Source organism: Armigeres subalbatus, chromosome 1 (genome assembly GCF_024139115.2).
Source record: "Armigeres subalbatus isolate Guangzhou_Male chromosome 1, GZ_Asu_2, whole genome shotgun sequence".
NCBI lineage: Eukaryota > Metazoa > Arthropoda > Insecta > Diptera > Culicidae > Armigeres > Armigeres subalbatus.
In genome coordinates this window covers 166,867,443-166,892,830 of record NC_085139.1, presented here as the reverse complement: position 1 = coordinate 166,892,830, position 25,388 = coordinate 166,867,443, and the positions used below count along the sequence as shown (strand labels likewise).

Here is a 25,388-nt window from a genome sequence, read left to right as displayed (position 1 = left end):
ATGTGATTTCTAGAAAACTACAAATAACTAAGGTTTAAAATCAAAAGTACCAATTTAAATGTTTGTAAGACCATAAGACATGGAAGAAACCAAATTTATTTGTACATAACAATAACGGTCGGATGCTTGATCTTTGTTACGGTAGCATTGATGGAGATGTAGACTTTTCATTGATCGAAGCACCTTCACCACTAGTAAAATCTTCGATTCACCATCCTGCGCTGCTGGTCGAAATAAGCGGTGTCTCACAATGTGTGTTTTCGGATCCCGTTGAAGCTGTTTACTACGACTTCAAGAATGGCAATTATATGAATATGAATGCATTCATCTCCAGCGTTAATTGGAATGAGCACATCGATCAAGATCTCAATTCATCAGTGACCCGTTTCTCCAACATCGTATTATATGCAATCGATCAATTCATTCCAAAACGTTCCAGTAAATCACCGCCTAATCCACCATAGGGAAACAACTATCTTAAACGGCTGAAAATACGTAAACGGTCTGCTTTACGTAAATACTCGAAATATAAAAGCCCCAAGGCAAACTCAACTATAACTCAATCAACGCTCGCTACAAGCGCTTGAACAAAAAACTGTACATCGCTCATCAACGAAAATTGCAAGTAAAACTGCGCCATAATCCCAAAGGATTCTGGAACTACGTCAACCAACACCGAAAGGAATCTGGTCTTCCCACTGTCATGACCAATGGGAATATCGAATGTTCATCGACAGAAGACATCTGTAATTTATTTCAACAGCAATTCTCGAATGTGTTCACCGACGATTCCCTGGAATTACACCAAATCAATGAAGCCGCTAACAACGTCCCTGTTCGTCCCCCAGTTGGAAACCACCCAATCGTCGATGCAGACACAGTAGCTGATATTTGCTGTACCGTAAAAGCTTCGACTAGTTGTGGACCAGATGGAATTCCTGCGTACGTCTTGAAGAATTGTTCTAATAGTCTATCCGTACCTCTAGCCAGTCTCTTCAACGTATCAAGTCGGAACGTTTCCGGAGCAATGGAAGAAATCTTACCTATTCCCGGTCTTTAAAAGGAAATAAGCGTGATGTCAGCAATTACCGTGGTATAGCCGCACTTTGCGCCACCTCAAAGCTGTTTGAGAAAGTAGTCTATAAGTTCTTATTTCACAATTGTCAGGATTTTATCTCCGAGCATCAACACGGTTTTATGCCAAGGCGTTCAACGAATACGAATCTGACTCTCTACACGTCATTCATCGCCCAATCTTTGCAGAAAAGATATCAAGTTGACTCTATCTACACTGATTTTTCGGCTGCCTTCGATAAGATCAATCACAGGATTACAATTGCCAAGTTTGAACGACTAGGTTTTCCGGACCCTTTCTGTTATGGTTTGAATCCTATCTAACTGGTCGGGAGATGGCCATCATCATTGGAGACTCAACCTCGCAATACTTTGGTGTTACGTCAGGTGTGCCACAAGGTAGCCACTTAGGACCTCTGATATTTCTAGTATATCTGAATGATGTGAATCTTGTGCTCGAATCCTACAAGCTTTCTTTTGCCGATGATATCAAATTATACTGGACTATTAATGATGATCAGGATGCTCTGTTTCTACAACGTCAACTCGACATTTTCGTCAAATGGTGCGAGATCAATTGCATGGTCCTCAACGCTCTGTAATTTCATTTTCCCGCAAGCGCTCTACTATTGACTTTTGTTACAAAATCGGATCTACAGCTATTAGATGAGAATCTGTTGTTAAGGATCTAGGCCGTCTGTTGTTAAGGATCTAATAATTCGACTCTAAGCTGACTTTCAAAGACCACATCGCCTTTATCACATCGTCGTATCATTATCGAAAGCGTCGAAAACACTTGGATTTATTTTCCGCATTGCGAAGCACTTCGATAACATTCAATGTCTAAAATCGCTCTACTGCGCGTTAGTGAGGTCATTACTAGAATATTCATTAGTTGTATGGGCTCCTTTCTACCACAACAGCACTATACGAATCGAAGCAATTCAGCGAAAATTCGTTCGTTTTGCTCTACGCCGTCTTCCTTGGAATGATCCAAATAACTTACCAAGTTATGAAGCACGCTGCCAACTTATTGGTTTATTGTTATTGTTAAGTGAGCGTCGTGACGTTTCCAAGGCGCTTTCATTGCAGATCTCCTGCAATCTAGAATTGATTGCCCGGCCTTGTTCTCTCAATTGAACTTTAACATCCCCTTTCGTCCACTTCGGTCAACACCTTTCATTTTCTTGAGAGGTGCTCGCACAAACTATGCGCAAAATGAGCCATTCACTAGTATATGTCGCATCTTCAATCGCTGCTCCACCGCATTTGATTTTCACCATTCACGGGGTGTTCTTCGGAAACGGTTTTCAACACTCCTCTCAGCTTCCAACAGTATCACACATTAGCATAGGTCATTAGGATATATTATATAATATTAAGTTATTTAAGTCAAACAATGTATCATTTGGAATTATTGTATTTCTGTTGATATGAAAAGATGAGGAGGTTTTGCGCCCATTTGAAAAAGATTCCATGGTTCTACTCAAATGGGCTTTTCCCTGCTCCAAATAAACAAATAAACAAATACTATGCGATTGTTGTATTACATACTTACTTGATACTTGATGGGCTACAGCTCTTCGATGAACCTACGCCGAATGGAGTATCCTTCTCCACTGGACTCGATCCTGGGCCAATCGCTTCCAGTCGCCCTGAACATTGAGCGCCCTCAGGTCCTCTTCAACTGCAAAAGCCATCGTGTACGCGGCCTTCCACGAAGCCTGCGGCCCTTCCGGCTCTCTACTAAATATTATCTTCGCTTGACATTCTTCCGGCATACGAACAACGTGACTAGCCCACCATAGTCTGCCGTGTTGTATAAGCTTAATAATATCCAGCCCTTTATACACCTTGTATAATTCGTGATTCATGCGACGCCACCAGATACCGTTCTCCTGTTTACCGCCGAGTATTGTCCGCAGCACCTTACGCTCAAACACTCCGAAGGCTCTCCGATCAGCCTCCTTTAACGTCCATGTTTCATGGCCGTATAAAGCCACCGGAAGAATCTGGTTAGTATACCGCGCGAGTTTAGTTTTCGTTTGCAGACTACGGGACTTAAGCTGGTCACCCATTTGCAGCTGCAATATGCCTTTTCACCTCGCGGGTGACATTATTATCGCATGTCACTAATGTTCCAAGATACACAAATTCTTCCACCACTTCAAATTTTTCACCATCCAGCACTATTTCGCTACCACCACCACTAATGAACCCACGTTGATTGCCAGCGACCATGTACTTCGTTTTGCTGGTATTTATCGTGAGTCCAATCCTCGCTGTCTCCCTCTTTAAAAGGCGCAAAAGCCTCTTCCACGGCACGGCGATCAATTCCGATAATATCGATATCGTTGTATTACATAATGAACATAATATAAAATAGGGCCACATAATTGGCACAGATTCGATCCTCGAGGTCCAGCCAATTTCAGAATAGATCATACAGGACACAGCGATCGCAGGCAATGTGGATCACAAAATCCTTTGGTCAAGTTGTCGGTTTGCCTTAGAAATTACGTTATCGTAGTGGAAACGGAAAGTCACAGCGTCGTCAAGTGGTACACCAGATGAAGAAACAAAAGGACCGGAAATATGACCCGACATTCACACGCAGTGTTCTATCCATCAGGTAAGATCAAAACCAACCAACGCATGCAGTGGAAACGCCCAACCTCTCCAGTTTCCTAAGTAGAAGTATTGAGATCTAAATATGCAGCACCTACTTGCCTCCCTGCGTCAAGAGCCTCAATACAAGTTGTTGTGGATTCAGCCAAATTGGTCGCGATCGATCTCTTGGGGGAAAATCCATGCTGTCACAGAATCCGTTGAGATGTACTGCTTGCAGGATTTTATCACAAAGGCCCGAATGATAAAGACCCGAATTCCATTTACCCGAATTACAAGCGCCCGAAAATAATCCTTGATCGAATGGATCACACGCATGAATTTGAAATACAGCCGTTTAAAATATTTTTTAGAGGAATATTTTCCCACTGAAGTTTAATAATGCATATAGGTGCTTAGCATAATCAGAAAATAAATGAAAAAACAAGAAACAAAAACAAGAGTGACCAATAGCGTAATCTGGGAAACTCCATGCTTATAAGAAAGGTGTCGAACCTTTGTCAAAAGGTCGTATGTCGTTAGAACAATAGACTTAAAGGGCAAAATGTCGAAAGGACAAATATTAAAAACTACAAAAAAATGACTGGGACACAAAGTGGAAAGTACGAAAAAATAATATATGGGGCCATCCACAAAGTACGTCACGCTCCTAGGGGGGAGGGGGGGTTCCGAGAAACGTGACGACTCATACAAAAATTTGAGAGGTTTAATACAAAAAGTGTGACGAAGGGGGGAGGGGGGTTGAAAATCGTCATTTTTTGCGTGACGTACTTTATGGATCTTTATGGATCTATGAAAATGATGATTTAAGTAAATAACTCTGAAGAACAACCTATGTTTGAAAGAAGGCCAAATTTTGGAATGCAAAATTCACACTGCCAATAATGGTAAAAATGTATAAATCGCAATAAACACTCTATGCTTAGAAGAAAGCATTCAAAGCTAAGCGAAAAGCTATCACGATAAAAAATAGTTGAAAAAAAGGCATTACACTCTAATATTATTTTCCAAAAATCAGTATAGCTGAAACACCCACGACGCGGAAGTATATGCTCTTCCTTTCATGAGGTGTGTAAAATAAAATGTTCTATCGTGGGATCTAGAACAATTCTTATTTTTTCACTATTTTTAATGCAAACGCCATAGAACTCAAATAATAGCCGATATGGCCCTCCAAAAATGTATGGAAAAATGACCCCCGATAGAACATTTAAAAATGCACTTACGTGAAACAGGAAAACCAATACTCTTTGAACAAAGATACCTTGAGGTATGTGCGTGCCATTAAAGAAGGAATGGAATTCTCATGTGCTTTATTCGGGCCAACCCAAGTAACGGTAAGCATTAAAATGAGCAGTATGTGCGACTTTAATGCTACCATAGAGCTAACAAGATTTATACTGGCTCTTTAATAGCCCTATATAGCCGAAAAGGCGAAATATAGTGCTAATCAAACGATCACGCGATCCATTCGGGAAAATGATCTTTTCGGGCGAATGAAATTCGGGTATATGACATTCGAGCATTTATGTTTATGTTTATGTTTATTGTATAGATTCATCTGACATTTGGTGGTCTTAATGAATATAGTAAGTTTAAACAAGTATACATTAAACGATTACAATCTTCTTAAAAAAGTGGTCAATGGTAAGTTATAATTAAATAGCCTATAAATGCTGTTTAAAACAGCCGCAGCAGCACGGAAAGGTTCATTCATGCCATACATTCGATTACGCGGAGAAAGGTGTAGGAAATCTCGTTGATGCATTGTTCGTTCCGGAGCATAAAGATTCAACCTCATGAGAAGTTCCGGAGAGTCAATTTCACCAGTCTCGATTTTGGCCACGAAGGCAACCTGCGATCTATTCCTTCTCATTTGAAGAGTGTCAATACCAACAAATATATTATATTGACAATATGGTTCACTTCGAGTTTTTCCATACAACGAAATGGCGAACAATTTGCCGGTGATAACAACATCATCTAGCGAGCAAAGAGGAATCTAAACATGTTTTTTTCTAGCTTGTGCTGGAAAACCCTCCTGCCATCTTCCGGTGAGTAGTCATACAGTTGTTCGATGACATTTTACAGTGTGGGGATGTCCATACATTTTTCAATAAATCGATTATCGACTTTGTTAAATGCAAAATATCGACTTTGTTAAATGCAAACACTACTGTAAATATTTCGATGAAGCAGTGCAAAGCAGTCAAACTACACCTTTGCTTCAATCGTTCAAACTGTGAAAGCCGTTCCGCAAACATTAAAATGATTGTTCCACTGTAAACATTTCTATCATTTTCTTCAGCAAGAAATTTGATTAATTCTTTCTGAATATTATCGATATTATTCCAATGCATCATTCTTCTTCCTCTTCGGTGTCCTAAATTCCTACTGGAACTTAACACCTGCGTTGCAACTTATTATGAATTGAAAACTTTTTGCTGCCCACCATTGATTGAATGAATATGTATCTTTAGTGGAAAACCATGAAGATGACACTCATCCGATTGCGTTTTGTTATGTTACGCTTATCATAATGGGTATGATTATTTGGCTACATTTAGACATGGAAAGTGAATTGAACAAGTCGCTTGGATTAAACGCGTCCAAACACCTTCGCTCAACTCACTTGAACGGACAGTAAGTTGAACATGTTCAACTCTTGGCAAGTAAATTGCATTAAACTAAGCTGTTCAATTCACTTGCCCTTTCAAAACGTAGCATTACGGTGACATATTTCGGCTAAACTTAATTACGCCTATTTTATTGTGCTTTCTCGATTTCGTATCCAATATCAGATATTTTTTGGGATTTAATAGATTATTTTTCGATACTTTCGCAAGAAAAACTAGTTGAACGTACCCGACCTTGCTCGGGATTATACTACAGTCGCTCTCCACATCTCGATATTGAAGGGACCATCGAGATAGGGAGAGATCGAGGAATGGAAGGAAAATGTAAATGGGTACTAGATCCAAAACAGCTTGTTGCTATGAAAAACGACAACAAAACAAATATCATTGCTGATTGTTGATCTGTATTGTTATCGTCCAAATATGGTCTAGTAGCCTAAAAATTTGAACATATCGACATAAGGAGAGTGAATCCAGAACAAAATACGATTACAACAAATTATCGAGATGTAGAAAGCTAAAATGTATGTAGATTGAAGGGACCGAGGAAACCATCGACATAGGGAGAGATATCGAGATATAGAACATCGAGATTTACAGAGTCAACTATATTTTGCATTCTCACTGTCAATTGTTGAGTTCATTCAGCGCCGCACTCTAGATCATTTTTAGCGCGATCGTATTGGGTTTCCTTACAACTCGCATCAAAATTGTATTTTCACAATTTCTCAACTTTCTCCTCAAAATTTAGTGATATTTTATAACACAGCAGTCCTCAAGACGAATCGATTAATGAAAAACCCGTACAAATCGGTCAACCCGTTCGTGAGTTATATTGCCTCAAAGGAAATGCAAACTCATTTTTATATAGAGAGATTGTACCACAAACGTAATTATGTTTGAATTGTATTTATATCAGACTCTCATATCGGGCAGTTTGTTCACAAAAGTACGTTTCTCTCTGTCAAATCATATTCACAAATTGATAACAATTTGGGAATTCTCAAAAATGGGATTATGCATGCGAGTTAATTTGAAAAGAAATCATCATTGATTTTATAAAATCAAGATAATTCAACGCGGTGTGTGACAAAAAAAAATGAGCATCGCTAATACTTTCACTACGTGAAAATATAGCTCTTATGGGCCAAACACATGGGAAAACTGTCAAAACGCACGCAAACGTGTCCATTGTGTTTGACCCTTTAGGCTTTCATTTTGTGACTATTTGAAAAAAATCTACCGAGGGTCCCAAACAACTTTTTTTTCCGGAACCTTTTAGTTGTAAAACAGTCAATTATTTACCACGTCACTACTAAATGAGTTTCCTCGATTTTTTTCTTCCAATCATCATATAAAAAATTAAGGAGGAATCGATTATTACCAAGTTATAGTCTAAATAACTTGTTTATTGAAGCTCAAGCGTCAAAGAGCATAACGAAGCCAAACTCGATAAATGTATGAAATCCTCTGAAAATAGCTGAGAAACGCTTGGATGGAGATTATGCACTGGTTCGATATCTTTTTTCATATATACCCAATTCTTTCTAAACACCTGCCAAAATTGAAACTTGTTATGCGAATGAATAAGTTTAACTGGTGTCATAAAATTATTCAAAACGATTGATCATGCTAAACAATAATCTACCATAGTAATATAAAAGCCTTCCTTAGCCATGCGGTGATATCCCAAGCAACATTACAAGTTTTATTCCGTTCTAGGGATGGTTTTCAAATATCAATTTAAAATAATTGTAACAGCAATATATAATCTCCCTTGAATATATTGATATTTCTCCCTAATATATTTATAATGCAAATCAACTACCAAAAAAGTGTTTTACGTGGTGAAAACATTGTCTAATCATGAATTATTGGAACGATTAATTGAGATGCGGTTTACACTGAGTGAAAGCTGTTGAGTATTCCTTTTAGCTATGTAGGTTTTCTTTTAACCTGCGCTTGATGGGGAAACTTCATTAACAGTACAACGAAAAAATAATTTTCTCCATACTAATTTGCATGCAAACTTGAAACGGCTTGTGCTAAATCAGTTTTAATCCAAATGAGCTCAAATTTTCAGGGGAAACTCAGAACATGGTAAAGAATCAGATGAGCACTGTGGATCAAAATCAATTTTTTGAACCACCCTAATGCTCATCTCACAAGTAGGTGAAATATTTTGATCACATCATCCTTGAAAATGTGATAAAAATCGTTACGTTTTAAAAAATCCTTAAGTCTTGAATGTCGGAATTCCATCTATAAATCTATAAATCTCTAAATCTCTACGAATTTTGTTAATTTACATTTAAATTCAAAAAGTGTTACAAAACATAAGTAAATTGATCAGGGTCACTTCCTTGCTGTTAAAAAATACCAGTGAGTTTAACCATTGCCTAGCGGTAATGTTTGCTTGCCAAATGTTGAATTCAATAAATTCGGCTCCGTAAGTGTGTGTGCATAACGATCGTCATATGTTGGGTAGTTTAATTATAACGTGTATCGTGTATCGTGGCGCCACATGTGGGGTCGCCAGAATTTCGTGAGAGTGAATCATATTGTTAATATATTATGCATCTCGAGATAAAATAGAGTACTGCGGCTTCCTGCTTCCGAGCCTGCGAGTGTAAGACCGCCGCAGCATTCTAGGAAAAGATTAGCGCGACAATAGTACATTTGATAAAAGTGTTGCAGTCAAATGAGCAAACAGTAACATGGTGTGCGAAACAGAGAGCGAGTAGGTGCATCGGCATGGTCCCGCCGGATACAGTTCAACGAGCAATATCAAATTTATTATACATTTCCACAAAAATATGCCTACCACACTTCTGCTACAACATTTGATTTTCCATTTGCATTCGATTAAACATAATCGATTAAGTTTGCAAAAAAAAACATCAAGCATCCCTATTTTTTTTTCATGATGACATTTTGAAGTGTGTGTAAAACGATCGTCATATTTTGGGTAGTTCGATTTACGTGTGTATCGATCCTTTCGGACGCGAGTTGGCGCCACATGTGGTGTCGCCAAAATTTCGTGAGAGTGAATCATATTGTTAATATAGTATATTTGATACCAAGTAGTCTACATCGATCCTCATATGCGGGAAGATGAGCGGGATCCCTCCATGGAAGGTGCCGAAGTGCATAACGCACGAATCTACGCTGCACGGTTTCTAGCCTTGAGATCCAGACGCTATGATAAGGGCTCCAAACTATAGCACAAAATTCAAGGATAGAACGAACTAAAGAGCAGTACAGAGATTTTAGGCAATGAGGATCCCGGAAGACTTTAGATAGTTTGAAAATGAATCCGAGTTGCCGATTAGCTTTTGCGATGATGTCGTTATAGAGCGGCTTGAATGTCATGTCTTGATCCAGTGTGACTCCTAAATCCATAAGCCTGTTCAGTCTATCGAGAGTAGTACCAGAGATACAATAGTCAAAAACTATCGGCTTGTGATTCCGATAAAAGGAAATAGCATTACATTTTTGAATACTGAGCGTCAGGAGATTAGCAGAGCACCAGTTCGCCATTCTATCCACACGCGATTGCAGTTCTTCACAATCCTCGATGCTGTTGATAATCTTGAACATTTTAACATCATCCGCATAAAACAAACGACAACCAGGAGGTAGAAGACGGGAGAGTTCGTTGATAAACAGCGTGAACAAGAGAGGCCCCAGATTACTTCCTTGTGGTACATTCCTTTTGTCGCCTTTTTTTGTAAACGGGAAACATGTACTTAGAGTGCTTATCTGATTCTTTACCATGTTCTGAGTGTCCTCTGAAAATTTGAGCTCATTAGGATTAAAACTGATTTAGCACAAGCCGTTTCAAGATTGCATGCAAATTAGTATGGGGAAATTTATTTTTTCATTATACTGTTAATGACGCTTGCCCATCAAGCGCATGTTAAAAGAAAACCTACATAGCTAAAAGGAATACACAATATACACAATGTACATCTTCCATTCATCAGGAAACTTTCCCTCCTGGAGCGACAGTGTGAAAATCCTAGCTAAGTGGGTAGCCAGCGAGTTCGAACAATTCTTGAGCACAGAAGACGGAATACCATCCGGGCCGGCAGTGTACGAGCTTTTCAATTTTCTGATGGCTGACAGAACGGTCTGCTCATCGATTATAAACGCATGTAAATCTAAAACATTTCTAGGCGTGAACTGATTTGCAACAGCTATTTGATCGGCGGTGGCCCTGGTGGCATTGAATGTACTTAGGAAATGTCGAACGATTAAAATTACATTTTCCAGCTCTGAACTGGCGATTTCTTCACCCAGATGCAAGCACGAAGGCAGACCAACTTCCTTTCATTTAGAGTTAACAAATGACCAAAAACGTTTGGGGTTTCTACGGAGTGATGATTGTGTTCGAAGCACGTAACGACGATAAAGGAATCGATATGCAGTACTGGAACGGTTGAACTCCTGCTTCGTAATCAGCGTGCGATTCTTGCAGTACTGTCGCAATGCTTTTGCCCTACTTCGCTTTGGCCGACGCAAACGACTGTTGGACCAGGGAGGCTTAGGCTTCGGACGACACAGGGGCACGTGCTCCGCAATTATACGACGAATTTGGCGAGTGAAATAATTAACAGCATCATCTACATAGACGTCAATCTCGATGGGTGACCAGTAAATACACAAATACTATCATAATCAGCTCGGCGGTAGTCGTACATTTGGTGAACGTCAGAAGCATCGTCAAACGTAAACAGGCCCGGAAGGTTAACGACTATGTCCAGAGCGGGATGGTCAGCATCCAGGTAGATGAGAGGTTCGATGGTTTCGGAAACGGTGCAAGCAGATTTAGCTGCATCGTTGGCGAGGACGAGATCCAGAAACCGACCATTTCTGTTAGGCACTCCATTAAGCTGAGTCAAGCCATTGAACGTAAAACCATCGACCAATGCGGAGCTACTGGTGGACAAAACAGATTGAGGGTTCACATGCATAAACCCATTATGATAGAACCACCTACAGCAAGCGAAGAGCGTGTTATTCACTACAAAATCCCAGCATATGTGTAACGACGCTGTAGCCAACCAGGTATCTAGAGAAGGTACATGAAAGCGTTTCTGAGGATTGCGGGTTGAAGTTTGGATAACTACTACTCAGTGCTAGCAGAATCATACTCAAATCTACATCATTCAGGTCCCATACACGAGCTCACTAGCTTGCAATGCTGCAGTAAGAGCATCTCCCTTGAGTTTTTCGTGTAAAATCGTTTACATTTTCTGGTATGGCTGACTTAGTAGCGTGTGGAGACGCGTGGTATATCGTGGTTTAATACCACCACTAGGACATTTTGTCTATGTGTTCCATCCAAATGTGAAAATCACATTTTCATACCTTCTTGTTTATTATTTTGAAGCGTTTGTTAAGGGGCGATTCAAATATGACGTCCACTCCTTTTTGGAATTCTAGAACCCTCCCCCCCACTGTCACGCTTTTTTGTACACCTAGTACATGTACTGTCACAAATCTTAGACCCCTTCCCCCTAAAACTTGTGACATCATTTTTGAACGACCCCTAAGTTACAATTTAATGAACCAATTACGGAATTGAATGAACAAATTTGTAATTTTTTAAAGTTATTGTATAATGACTGAAATTTACAGCCTATATACAGTTGAAAATAATGACGGAAAGTAAAAACAAACAATTTTAGTAATAATCTACTTTTTATTAATGAAGTTTGTCAAAAAAAAAAAATTAAAAACTCCTTGTTGTTTATGCTTATGAAAAAATAACTTAATGTTAAGTTTCAGTTTTGTTTTGTGTACTAAAACCTAACATTCTTCGTGTTGTTTAGATTTACCAGCAGTTGTATTATCAATTCAGTAGAAAACCGAATTAACCGCCAGCGAAGTTGGATTTTTCTCACGTTAAATCTAATTTCGGAAGTTGTGCGCTGTATAGCGTATACCTATAGGTTTAGCGTACGGATTGCGAGAAAAATCCAACTTCGCTAATCGCCCATTTCGGATTTCTACTGAATTGATAATAGCTGATCTTTGTCTTACGGCACGCTAAAAAATCATTAAATCAACATGATTCTTGTTAGGATGTCATTAATACTTATAAGCAATAAACGTAAAAAATTCAATGACACATAATGAGGAACATATTAAAGAATATTCTACAAAAAAGTAATACCATGCAAAAATTCGAAAATGGGGTTTTGGCTAGCCATTTGTTCTAACTAATCCATCGTGTGACACAAAGTCGTGCGTTGCGTTGCGTTGCGTTGCGTTAGTATTGCATACTGAAAGCTGTCATGTTATTAACTTTAACACTCTTAATCTGAATGCTTATGGAGAGCTGTTGGGGAAGAAACAACTGTCCAATCAGAAGGCAGAGTAGGAAAAGCATGAAAACTTCCATTGCCGGCCACGCCCATCTTCTCCGTTACGAGGAAGGGTACACACCTCGAAAAAGCCATGTAACTTTAGATTCTTCGAGACCGACACCCACGAGCATCATTATTGATGCGAAATTGTGTCATGATAAATGTGAAACTAAGTTCACTTTTAAATTTACACGGCTGTATTTTCAACAAAAATGATTAAGTGCCAGACGGGAATCGAACATAGGTTCACTGCGTGAGCGCCACTCACGCTACCACACAGCCAGCACCGCTTCATGAAGAAGCAGAGTTCAAAGTGAAACAAGTTCTACATTCTTCTGCGCATGCTCCGTTCATTGCATCAACTCGTCGGCTGCTTGGCTGTTGGGTGCGTGTGTTGTCGTTTCATACGTTCATCGCACCGGTTGCTGTGCTTTAGGTTCGATGGATGTAAATTTCAGTTTGTTTTTCATTAAAACTGTGGCGATTGTACTGAAACTTTTGTGTGCATCCAAATTGACTGAAAAATACATCTCAATTCATATTACGTCTTGTGGTATTGTGTCAGTTTTTCCCAGTACGTCACCTGTAACATTAATAATTTTTTGGTGTGTAGGATAATGATGATATGACACCTACTTAAAGAGAGGCCAGCGACTCACCGACGCCCTCATAGGTGTCAAGGAGTTGGTTGGAGAAGGAGAAGGGAATGGTCGTTTGGAATTCACCATAAGCGAGTGACACGACCGGTTTTTGATTTAATGTGTTAGGTGAATGTATGTAATGTGAGTGTCATTGTTTATACGGCATTTTAATATGTTACTGTACTGTCGTCGTAACGATGTGACGGTGTCGTTGGGAGTGGCAAAGCTAAGAGGGTTAATGCCACTCCTTGGTAATCCAGCATCCAGGGATGGGACATAGGTATTTCCTCCGTATGTCCATCGTGTGACACAAAGTCGTGGGACGCAAAGTCGTGCAGAATCAAAGTTGGCTAAAATTCATAGCCACTATCACAGACGAAACAATGAAAATGCTTCATCGAACGCAATTCAGAACACAACCACCCCCCACCCTTTGACCAACTTTCTGGTTACCGGAGCTTATTTTTTATTTTTTTGCAAATAATCGGCTCAAGACGTTGAATAGTTATGGCCGAAGCAACATTTCGGAAAACGTAAAAGCGTCCAAATATCATTCATCTTGCTGTTTAATGTTTAACAATTTATGGTATAAGGCATGCTCATTGCTCACTAACCTGCTCACTAACATACATGTATGTGTTTAATTCAAACTGGCTCCACATCAGTTTTATGAAATATCTGAATTTAAAACCATTACTTCATTTTATCTCAATAGTCATGCACTAAACAAGGACCCTGGTCACCAGGGCCTGGTGTACTATAAAAGTTCTCTGGTTCATTCTAATCAAAGAAAAAAAATGAACTTGAAAACAATTGCATTCATGGTCATTCAACTATCGTTGACCCAGCTGTTTCAGATCTTCCAGATGGAAAGCAAGATGATTCCAAATGGAAAAATGACTAAATGCTCTCCTGACGAATAAAAAAAAATGTGTTTAGAATGGACATTTTTTGTTCTTTTGCAAATTATCAACTGCGTAGAATTCGTGTAACTTCGCGCATCTGAAATTTTTAATGATTTGAGGATCTTTAAACTTGTCTCTTTCACTTCAATCTGGTCTGTGGAAAAATACAAACAAATGTTCAACTACAAATATAATCCATGGACATTTCTGATACCCTATTTCTTCGCTAATCTGTCCACGTGGTATATGAACAGCCTCTCAAAGGAACGAACCGCTTGCAATCGACCTAAAAACGTTGCGAATGTGAATTGGAATCCATACTAGGAAAAAGTTCGGACCCGGATTCATACCGGCGACCCTAGTGCGCTAGGCCCTAAAGCACCGGAGAACAAAACCGCTGCTTACAATCCTCCCCCATGTGTAGGGGGCGTTCATGTCGTGAAGAACAACGGAGTACGCATGAGCAAGTAGTGGCTGGGTATGATTACCGGCTCGGTTATATGTGAGTGCATAATATGCAACCAAAAATATTTGATGATGATCATTGAAAAGCAATGGTAACTTGTTCGATGAAAATGCAAGTCTTTGTGCATGCAAGTCTTTGTAATAAGGCAATCAATTAAGAAAATTAAAATGTGAATCCACTTCTAAATTTTCTACAATTTTTATTTGATACTCGCTCAAGATTTAATATCGGTTCTATTTGATACCCTGATGCTCTGGACAAAATTTCTGCCAAATCGGTCAACGTTTGGGCGGTGCTAATCTCGTTGGAAGTTTATATGGAAAAATGTATGCAGAAACATCCAAAAACAGTGATTTGCAGTTGGATGGCACTAGATCAAGAACCATGATACTCATTCAGTTCTTGTAGAATTAAATACAGAATGTTATGCTGAAAACCGCAAGAAGATTAGAGATTATTAGGCAAAGACATTAGCATTTTACGAATAAGAGGGCGGCCCATCTAAAAAATTGGAAAAAGTTTTTCCCATACTAATTTGAGCCACCCTAATGTAGATTTCATAGGCCTTTTATCAACGAAAAATGTGGATTTTTGGGTATCTCGAAGGACGAAATCTGTTGAAACACATAGAAAATCTGTTCCGATTACAAAACAATGTTTTACAAAATTTTCGAGCATAGGAATGGCTTTCATTTAGTTGTTGTTGCAATGAATTTCGTTCATCCCACTCAGAGTTACGATTTTTTTAAGGGCAAAATCACGCCGAAAACACTAAATCGATTTGAAGCACACCTAAATTTCAACCAAGTGAGCTGAAATTTTCACCCGAAGTCTATCTTAGCATAAGAATTGTGAATATCAGTTGACCGGTCGACTTTAAGAAACTTTTTAAAATTTGAACAGGTCTAGTGCATATGCATGATAAAGATATCTCGCTGTTTAAAAATATGGAGTTGGGAGGCGGCAATGTTCTAGTGTGGAATGTAATTCCAACAAAGACTTTACAATGCTCTAATAATTAGTCACCCTCATCATGTGCCAATGAGTGATTATTGAGCAAAAATTAGAAACTAAAGCTGATTTAAAGAATCTGAAATATGCTGACTATTTGGTTTTAGTTTATTAGATATGGATTAGTTCCGTTTAATTGTTCAAATTTGTTGCACTCGACTATTGTTGAGTGGTGGTAATTTCGTGAAAATAAATCGAAACTATATTTTCCATACTCCGATCCAGAAGATCCGATCAGTAAACAGTTAACATGATCCAAACGACTATAGTGTCGTTTTGATCATGTTAATGATGGATTGTATGTATAATAAATGGATCGCTTCTGTAACACGCGTAAGTGCACTTGTTCTATATGCTTTGAAAAGGAAGGTATGCTTCGCCCCGAAATGCATATTAAACCAGTAATAAATAGAAAGACGTATGATAATCATCGTTATAGCTTTGGGCTATGCTGTTCACATTCGGAAGTAAGGAACAGGTACCAGAAGTTCAGGTTGATGTGATCAATCAAACAAATATAATTATAGTTCTTAGCAGTGATAAAGTGTCGGAATATGTTATGCTAATTTTAATGTTATCGAGTGGATTTTAAAAGCAACATTTCTTGCATATTTGTTTTATTCAGTTTTTTTCTCGTTGGCGAAGATTCTAGGAAAAAGATTTTCTTCCTTCGATTCAATATATCGGTTCCGTTAAATTATACAACTGTATTATCATATCGTAACAGGACAGAGGTCTGGAATAATACATGTGTGCAAGGGTTTTGAAATGAAGAAATTTGGCTTCAGATGATTCCATATGGGAAACATATTGATTTGTAGGATCTTAGTCGCACAAAATAAAATTTCATGCTCCATCAGGCATATCCATCCTTCAATTAATAAACGTGTAAATAGTTTTAAGATCACTGTGCTGAAGAAAATATAAAAATCCAGTGAAAAATAATGTCATGAAAAGAAACACAAATGACTTTTCGACAAAACATGGCAAACTGCTATTCTGCTTTATCACGGGAGAGTTGACAAAGACCAAACATATTCTTAATGTTGGGAGTAATTTTATTGAAAGCATATATTCATTTTTTTAAGCATTCAATTAAAACTGTTAATGGGTGATCTACATTCTTTTTCATGCGTAAAGTACCACAACATTATTCCAATATTTTTTTTTCAATCTACTAAGAATTTGGTAATTTAAATACAGTCCTTGTTCTTTTAAATTTATACCCATGATAGTAACCAATAAATTAATCTTGGAATACTAGCTTTATCCCATAACTTGTATCATACGAATTAAAACAGAATGCGATATAAATTAGAAAGCATTACAGCCAAAGTATGGAACTAATTTGAAAATCCGACATTAAAGACAAGTTGGAATAACAATTAACACTATTAAGTACTTACAATGAGAGGTTCCAATCAACTCCAGTGCATTTCCGAGCAGAGGTAATCCAGGTGGGCCAGGTATTTTTTCGGCCAACTTCAGCATATGTTGCCGGGATATCCGCCAGTAGATGAACCACAGCAGCAAAGCCGGCGCCAGCAGAAAATAAAACACATTCATCGGCGAAGCAATATGGGCATTCGCCATCAAGGGATCCGCAGGCTCAACCGTCGCGGACATTTTCAAATCTGTGGGTTTTTGTCACACTTCCTTAAAAATTCCGATTTCCCAAACTGTCGGGTTTTCACTAACAAAATAGCCACTTGGATCACTAAATGGTATATGGTTTGAATATTCCAATTTCTTCCTTCCGGTTTATAAAATCTTCATTGAAATCACTGTTCACTATTGAGAAAACAATTTATCACTGAAACACGGGTTTAATCCATTTGAAGAACCAGAGGTTGTTCGTCCCAGGACAACGCCACTGGTCAGCCGCCACCTCTGGATGTATGTTACCACCGCAGTAGATCAACCGTAACTGACTGATAGAAATTTTTGCAAATTTGTTTTTATAGTCGCAACAAATTCTGAGCTGCCTCGCGCGGTTCAAACCATCGGGCGGCAGGCGACCGTTTGGAGCTAGTGTGACTCGCAGCTTTGCCGGTTCGCGGTCAGAACGACTCTAGAGTTCAGCGTGGCAGTGTACTACGCAAAGAGCTTGCGTTCATCCCTTTTGCTTACTATTTGCTTGCGCACATGGCTTAGACGTTAGTTTGTTCGCGTATGGAGCGATATATTCATCGCTCCGAATGCACAGTGGGGCAAAGTCTAGTTCTCGTGCGTACGCAAAATCTAATTGATTTCAAAATTAGGTTCCGCATTTGTGTGCATTACGTTAGTGAAATTTCAATGTCGATTGAGTTCTTTGACCCGAATGTGTGGTTGTCAACTGACGAGCACCTGTGAAAGAAAAATAAGAACATAGTTGCCGAAAGATCATTTGAATGTGATGTTATTGGAAATGCGATATGGAGGATTAGGCTTTAAAAAATGTTTTTGGAAAAAGTTTTTTTATATTGCAGTTTTGTCTCAACTTGCAACTCACGCGTGCTTTTTCTCGATTGCAAACATTTACGGGCCAGCCAGTGAAACTACAAAATGACAATTTGCTAATACAGCAATACTAAAAACATTAGTAGTGCGATTCAACATTAATAAGATGTATATGGGGCAAAAACGTAGAATGGCCAATCCGGATGTTTTAGGGTGGGAAACATATTTGACTCCCTGAGCATAGGTGTATCCATTGTACTTGCCACAAAAGATACATAGTCATGCAATGGTGGACATAGAAAAGGTTTCAATTAATTACTGAGAAAATGCTAATAGAATACTAAGTTGAACAGCCGGCCAAGATCCAGTTGGAATGTAGCGCCACTGAAGAAGATAAAGCAGTTCAACAATGTTGTCAATAGCTTTAGGGGAAGGTGATAACCAAGATTTTGTGACAGTGCCAGTGACGGGAAATGTTATTTCGATGTTATTGGACTAATTTGCTAATAATGTTTATCACAAGTTATTTACAATTGTGTTTTTCATATAAACATGTAGCTCATATAAACAGAAGCGTAGCGGGCTTGAAAATTTCAAAAAGTATTGGACTTATATTTTAATTACCCCCTTAAGAAATTTCTTTAGTGGAATTTGTATTCCATGTATTCGGCTACTTTTTTTTTCCTGTTCCCGGTGATAAAACGGCCTACTTTTCCATACCAATGACAAGGGTGCCTTAATGAGCATTATGCAATTATGATGGACTATGTATTATGCAATCATTTTTGGACTTAAATCTAATTTAGCAAAATTCGTAGAGATTTATCCAGATATATGAGAATTTACGAATGGATTGTTTGAGCTCGAAAAACGATGGAATTCCGACATTCAAGGCATAAGGAGTTTTGAAAACTTGACGATTTTTTATCACATTTCCAAGAATGATATTATCAAACCATTTTTACCTTCCTGTCAAGACCATGCTGGAGGTGGCTGAGTTGTATCCCCGGTTCGGTCTAGAAAATTTTTAGTTTAGAGATTTCATGTAAATAAGTGTCGTTTAGAAGAAAATGCATTTGGAGTATGATTTTCGTTTATTGGTCAACTATTTTGAACTATGGGACAATTTTGTTTTCATAAGATTTATCCCATCAGCACAATTTTTCTGATTAAAAATCCTAACTTTTGAAAATCCTTCACAAAACTGGACCAGGGCAGATTTTGTGTTTGCGTTTTCTGTTGGTGGTATTTGGTTTCATCTCGGGCTTGACCTAATAATTAAACGTTATTAAAAGTGACTTCTAATAACAATAATGCCACTATAAAATGAAAAGTGAACTAAATTTTGAAACTGGTGTGGTTATATCTGTTATAAAAATGGGGTGAAATGAAAACTAAGCTGCTGTTTGAAAGAGCCACATCATTTGTAGTAAAATGACTTTGCTTTCTGGTTGAATCGCTCGTATTACATCATGGTTTGTTGAGCTACACAATGTGGCAAAATAACATGGAATCTGATTGTTTTTTGCAGGAACATGATTTATTGGCAATAATGATCATTAGGGTTGCTCAAAATAGTATGGAGTAAACTTTTTTCATTTTATTTATGGGCCGCCTTCTTATTCGATTCTATTTGATGCCCTGATGCTCTGGACAAAATTTCAGCCAAATCGGTCAACGTTTCGGCGGTGCTAAACTCGTTGGAAGTTTATATGCAAAAATGTATGCAGAAACATCCAAAAGAATATCATTGTAAATTGCAATTGAACCATTCATGAAAACATAATTTTTGGTTAATATGACAGCATATATTTGAATGGACAAATTGATATGAAAATTTCATATCAATTTGTCCATTTCGAAACATATGCTGTGCATATGCACAGCCAACATATTTAACAAAAAATGGTTTTCGTACGGCCGAGTTGCCGAATAATATGCAATTAATTGTAATCAAGTGTCGGTCTTTCACCGTCATTAGTCGTCTGAGTACACGCGACCGCTTACGTAAAAGGCAATCAAACTCATCAAATGCTTTAGCCAAGCAAGCCTTTGGCACAGCAGAGTGCGATTGAATTCGCATTCTATACCGTCCTGCCCAGACAGTTACTGGGGGGCATGGAGTGCGATCCTCTCGTTTAATAAAAACAATGTGCACTCGCTTGGCTGTGGATATACAATAGTAAAGCGCATGTGGAGATTGGACAAATCAAGCATCCGAAAGATATTCAATTTGCAAAAAAGAGAGCTAACCGCGGTGGAGGTTGGTACTCGGATTCTGATGGCTTTTCCGCAAACGTGACCTTTACGTGGTCTTGTTGTGTAGGGGTTATCACGCCTATCTAGAGAGTAGGAGGTTGAGGGTTCGAGTCCCTCCAAGACACGTGGATTCTTTTTCGCAAATTTCATATCAATTTGTCCATTTCGAAACATATGCTGTGCATATGCACAGCCAAGATATTTAACAAAAAAATGGTTTTCGTACGGCCGAGTTGCCGAATAATATGCAATTAATTGTAATCAAGTGTCGGTCTTTCACCGTCATTAGTCGTCTGAGTACACGCGACCGCTTACGTTAAGGCAATCAAACTCATCAAATGCTTTAGCCAAGCAAGCCTTTGGCACAGCAGAGTGCGATTGAATTCGCATTCTATACCGTCCCGCCCAGACAGTTACTGGGGGGCATGGAGTGCGATCCTCTCGTTTAATAAAACAATGTGCACTCGCTTGGCTGTGGGTATACAATAGTAAAGCACATGTGGAGATTGGACAAATCAAGCATCCGAAAGATATTCAATTTGCAAAAAAGATAGCTAACCGCGGTGGAGGTTGGTACCGGATTCTGATGGCTTTTCCGCAAACGTGACCTTTAAGTGGTCTTGTTGTGTAGGGGTTATCACGCCTATCTAGAGAGTAGGAGGTTGAGGGTTCGAGTCCCTCCAAGACACGTGGATTCTTTTTCGCAAATTTCATATCAATTTGTCCATTTCGAAACATATGCTGTGCATATGCACAGCCAAGATATTTAACAAAAAATGGTTTTCGTACGGCCGAGTTGCTGAATAATATGCAATTAATTGTAATCAAGTGTCGGTTTTTCACCGTCATTAGTCGTCTGAGTACACGCGACCGCTTACGTTAAGGCAATCAAACTCATCAAATGCTTTAGCCAAGCAAGCCTTTGGCACAGCAGAGTGCGATTGAATTCGCATTCTATACCGTCCCGCCCAGACAGTTACTGGGGGGCATGGAGTGCGATCCTCTCGTTTAATAAAACAATGTGCACTCGCTTGGCTGTGGGTATACAATAGTAAAGCACATGTGGAGATTGGACAAATCAAGCATCCGAAAGATATTCAATTTGCAAAAAAGATAGCTAACCGCGGTGGAGGTTGGTACTCGGATTCTGATGGCTTTTCCGCAAACGTGACCTTTAAGTGGTCTTGTTGTGTAGGGGTTATCACGCCTATCTAGAGAGTAGGAGGTTGAGGGTTCGAGTCCCTCCAAGACACGTGGATTCTTTTTCGCAAATTTCATATCAATTTGTCCATTTCGAAACATATGCTGTGCATATGCACAGCCAAGATATTTAACAAAAAAAGTTATTTGCAGTTAGATGGCACAATTTACGATGAAGAACTATTATACTCATTCAGATCCTGAAGAATTTAATATTATGTATAATGTTATTATGTTATGCTGAAAACCGATAAAAGATTAGTGTTCGCCCGGCGAAGTTATAGTCATCTCGAAAACATACATCTGGTGCTTAAAAAAACATGTTTCTGCAACTAGTTGCACAAACTACCTATCATTTATTTTCTACATGCAAAATTTGGTTCAATTTGCTTGATTAGTTCTTGAGTTAGGAATAAATTTGTGTTTCATTTATATGGGAGTCCCCCTTTTCAGAGAAGGGAGGGATCTCTAAAACATTTCTTGTTTTCAAAAACCTCCACAAGCCAAATTTGGTTCTATTTGCTTGATCAGCTTTTGAGTTATGCAAAATTTTCTGTTTCATTTGTGTGGAAGCCCGCCTATCCAGAGGTGGGAGGGGTCTCGGACCATCACATAAACATTTTTTGCCTTCAAAACCCTCCACATACCAATTGCTCCATTTGTTTGATTGAGTCATGCAGCAACATCTGTTTCATTTGTATAGGAGCTTCTCATTCCAGAGAAGGGAGGGATCTCCAAGTACCACAGAAATATTTATTGACTTCGAAAATCTGCAGACGTCAAATTAGGTTGCATTTGCTTGAATATGTCACGAGCTAGGGTAAATCCAGGTGAGATGCCAACCTTTTTAAAAATCGACATTTCTTCAAATCAAACCTATCAATTGAAACTCTAATTATTGTTTTTGATAGTTTAGGGATCCAACTACATAGTGTAGAAGTCATTTGCGAAACAAACAAAAATCGGACTGTACTATTTACATTACAAAAAAAAGTCAAATTCGGGTGAGATGCCACACCTCAGGGGGAGATGCCGAACGTGCGAAAAGTTGGATGAATGGGATTGAATTTTTGTTTTCGATGATCGATATTTTTCAGCAAAGCATAATCATGAAAATTTGTATTTCAACCCAAGAACAAACAAATTTATCGCATGAACAATTTCTTATTTCTACTGTGTAACAATTCACAATCGTGGATATTAGTCATTAATAGGGTTTTATTCTATAGTTTTTCTCTCACAATCATTTACACAAATCGCCAAAAATTGTACATATTGTTTTTTTTTTCTATATTCGCGACCTTTTTTCAAGTTGTCTAACATTCAAAGATGGCCTTATATTCTTCGAAGCAATGTTTTTCCATTCCTGGTTTTCTTTCGTAGTTTTATTTCATTTAGCAGTAGTTTCGTAGTTTCGTAGTTTTATTTCATATCATGTACCCATATTAACATAAATCGAAAACAAAGGATTGTGGCGCAAATTGATCTGTTTCTCATTATTGTGATGTTTTCAATAGTGAGCGCGCATGATAATAATAAATAACGACAGAGATTTAATCGAAATCGTTCCTTGTGCAAATATCTTTAATTTTGGAGCATGTTATTGAGAAAGGAACAAATATCCTAGAATTTTCCTCCTAATCCCTTGCAATATCTTGGTCTTCGAATTTTACATGATTTTCTCAATTAAAAATTATATCTCATTAAAGTGCTGATAGTAGTTAGGTGCGGCATATCACCCTGATTTTTTCGCGGCATCTATACCGATTGTAAGGGATAGACGTCACATCACTATAATATTTACTAAAAACGTAAACTGCTTAAAAACAAAACCTACAAGCGTTTTAGGGGATCCAAATAATGAAATAAACATGTGGGTTCGTAAGTTTTTTCGCAAAACCGTACGAAAAATCTTTATTAAAAATATCCTTAGAAATTATACGGCCTCCGCGACTTAAATAAAAGTGTGTAACAGGCATATTACTTTTTTGGCTGATAAGAATAAGCAGTTACTACTTACGGTTTTGTTTTGGCTACAAAAGACACACTTTCACATACATTTGCGCCAATAAATCAAGTCTGTTCTACCAGATCTCTGAAGTGCGGCATCTATACCACCGCGGAATCTCACCCGGATTTTTTTTATGTGGATATTTGGGTTTCATTTGTATGGGAGCCCCCCATTCCGTCATTAGAACTTTTGCTAAACCACCACCAAGAACCAAAAAACTATTGTATACAATTTTTCCGCCGGTCGTTTCTGAGTCTATAAGAGTCAGACAGACATTTTTATGTATAAAGATGATCAAAGTTTTTATCTCCTAACATTCCCTAGTTAGTAGTTCAGTTGTTCGATTATCTATTTCAATATAATTCAACCAAATTTTCTTACATAAGACGATGCACGAAACTTCATAGCACCTCATTGCCCAATTACGGGTAATGGGCAAGTCGACCTACTCGCCAAGACGTGGACGCTACGCATAGTGATTATTATGAACGGCAAACCACCTTTCTCTCAATTATTCGCTAGCAGGGATGATGGGATGAAGGGGACGAAAAAAAAACCGTGAATTCGGAGGCTGGACCTGAACCGAAACTTTGGCAATGTATCAGCTGATGTTCAACGACTTACTCACTTTACTCGCATCTCGAAGCGTATGCGGTCCGGGTTACTGACCAGACATCAATCATGTTGAATAACCAAATTGCTAGTTTTGGTTTATGTGCATCTCTTGCGTTGGTGGTAGCAAAGAGAGATATTAGAGATGTGCTGACTTGATCTAAATACATGATCGCTTGAGAGATTTTTTCCGTTCGCCTCGTTCGCCCAAAATCCGCATCATTGAAAGATTTGCATTAGTGCCCTACAGGGTGTTCGCAAATTATCCATACAACAATTATTTTTTGGAGCAAATTAAAAAAACAGCATACATTACATGTCATTAAAGTAGGATAACATGAACCAAGTGGAATTTGTTCACTTCAAAATGACCCCTGTATCTTGAATTATACGCCTTCGACCATGTAGGGAAAAAAATCGCGATGGTCGCACGATTCTATACAGATACTTTTCTGATATTTTTGACGATTGTGACATGATTTAAAATGTCTCAGTAATATATTCGGTGTTTTGGTGGCTGTTGTTTTCAAGTTGGGCCACACTGGATGATAAATTCAATTCAAATCCGGTGAGTAAGAGTTGGTAAGAGGGCTTTTCCTTTTTGTTCGAAAAAATCCGGAAAAAGGCATTCACAAAGACTTAGAGTTTTTTTAGCACATGAAATAATTCCCAGTATTCCCAGGATATACATCTGCTATTATTTGGACATAACCCCCCCCCAGAGACAAAATTTTTAGAAGAAATTTTTATTTCGAAAAAAAAAAAATGTTCGGATGACCAATTTTCTGGCTACGTCACTGGCCCATAGAGCTACTGATTCAGTTCATCATTGTCTGTTTTTGTTCTGTATAACTAAATTGTCATAATCTGTACGGATAATTCACAGATACCCTGTACAATATTGGAAAGCACTTACGAAATCAGGGCAATCGTCATAGTGGTGCCAGCTTTCAACATGAAACCACATACTTTTTCCTGCCCTTTCCATTTTTTTGTTTGTTATCTTTATCTTTCAACCAGTGTTTTGGTTTACCTAAGCCAACACATGAGTTCAATTCCACATATTCTGAATAACTACCTACCTTGTCTGATTATGTAAGCGAAGATTTGGCGAACTCGCGCACCACCA

At 38.4% G+C, this 25,388-nt stretch overlaps 1 protein-coding gene across 1 annotated transcript in view; it reads right to left on the bottom strand.

The window, feature by feature from the left end:
• LOC134205494 (cytochrome P450 4g15) overlaps positions 1-17,781 on the bottom strand; it is a 46,320-nt gene extending 28,539 nt beyond the window's left edge. The window contains exon 1 of the mRNA XM_062680773.1: positions 17,142-17,781. Within this exon, the coding sequence (XP_062536757.1) occupies positions 17,142-17,361 (220 nt within the window). The 5' untranslated portion in view covers positions 17,362-17,781. The remainder of the gene's footprint in view (positions 1-17,141) is intronic.
• Positions 17,782-25,388: the final 7,607 nt, after the last annotated feature.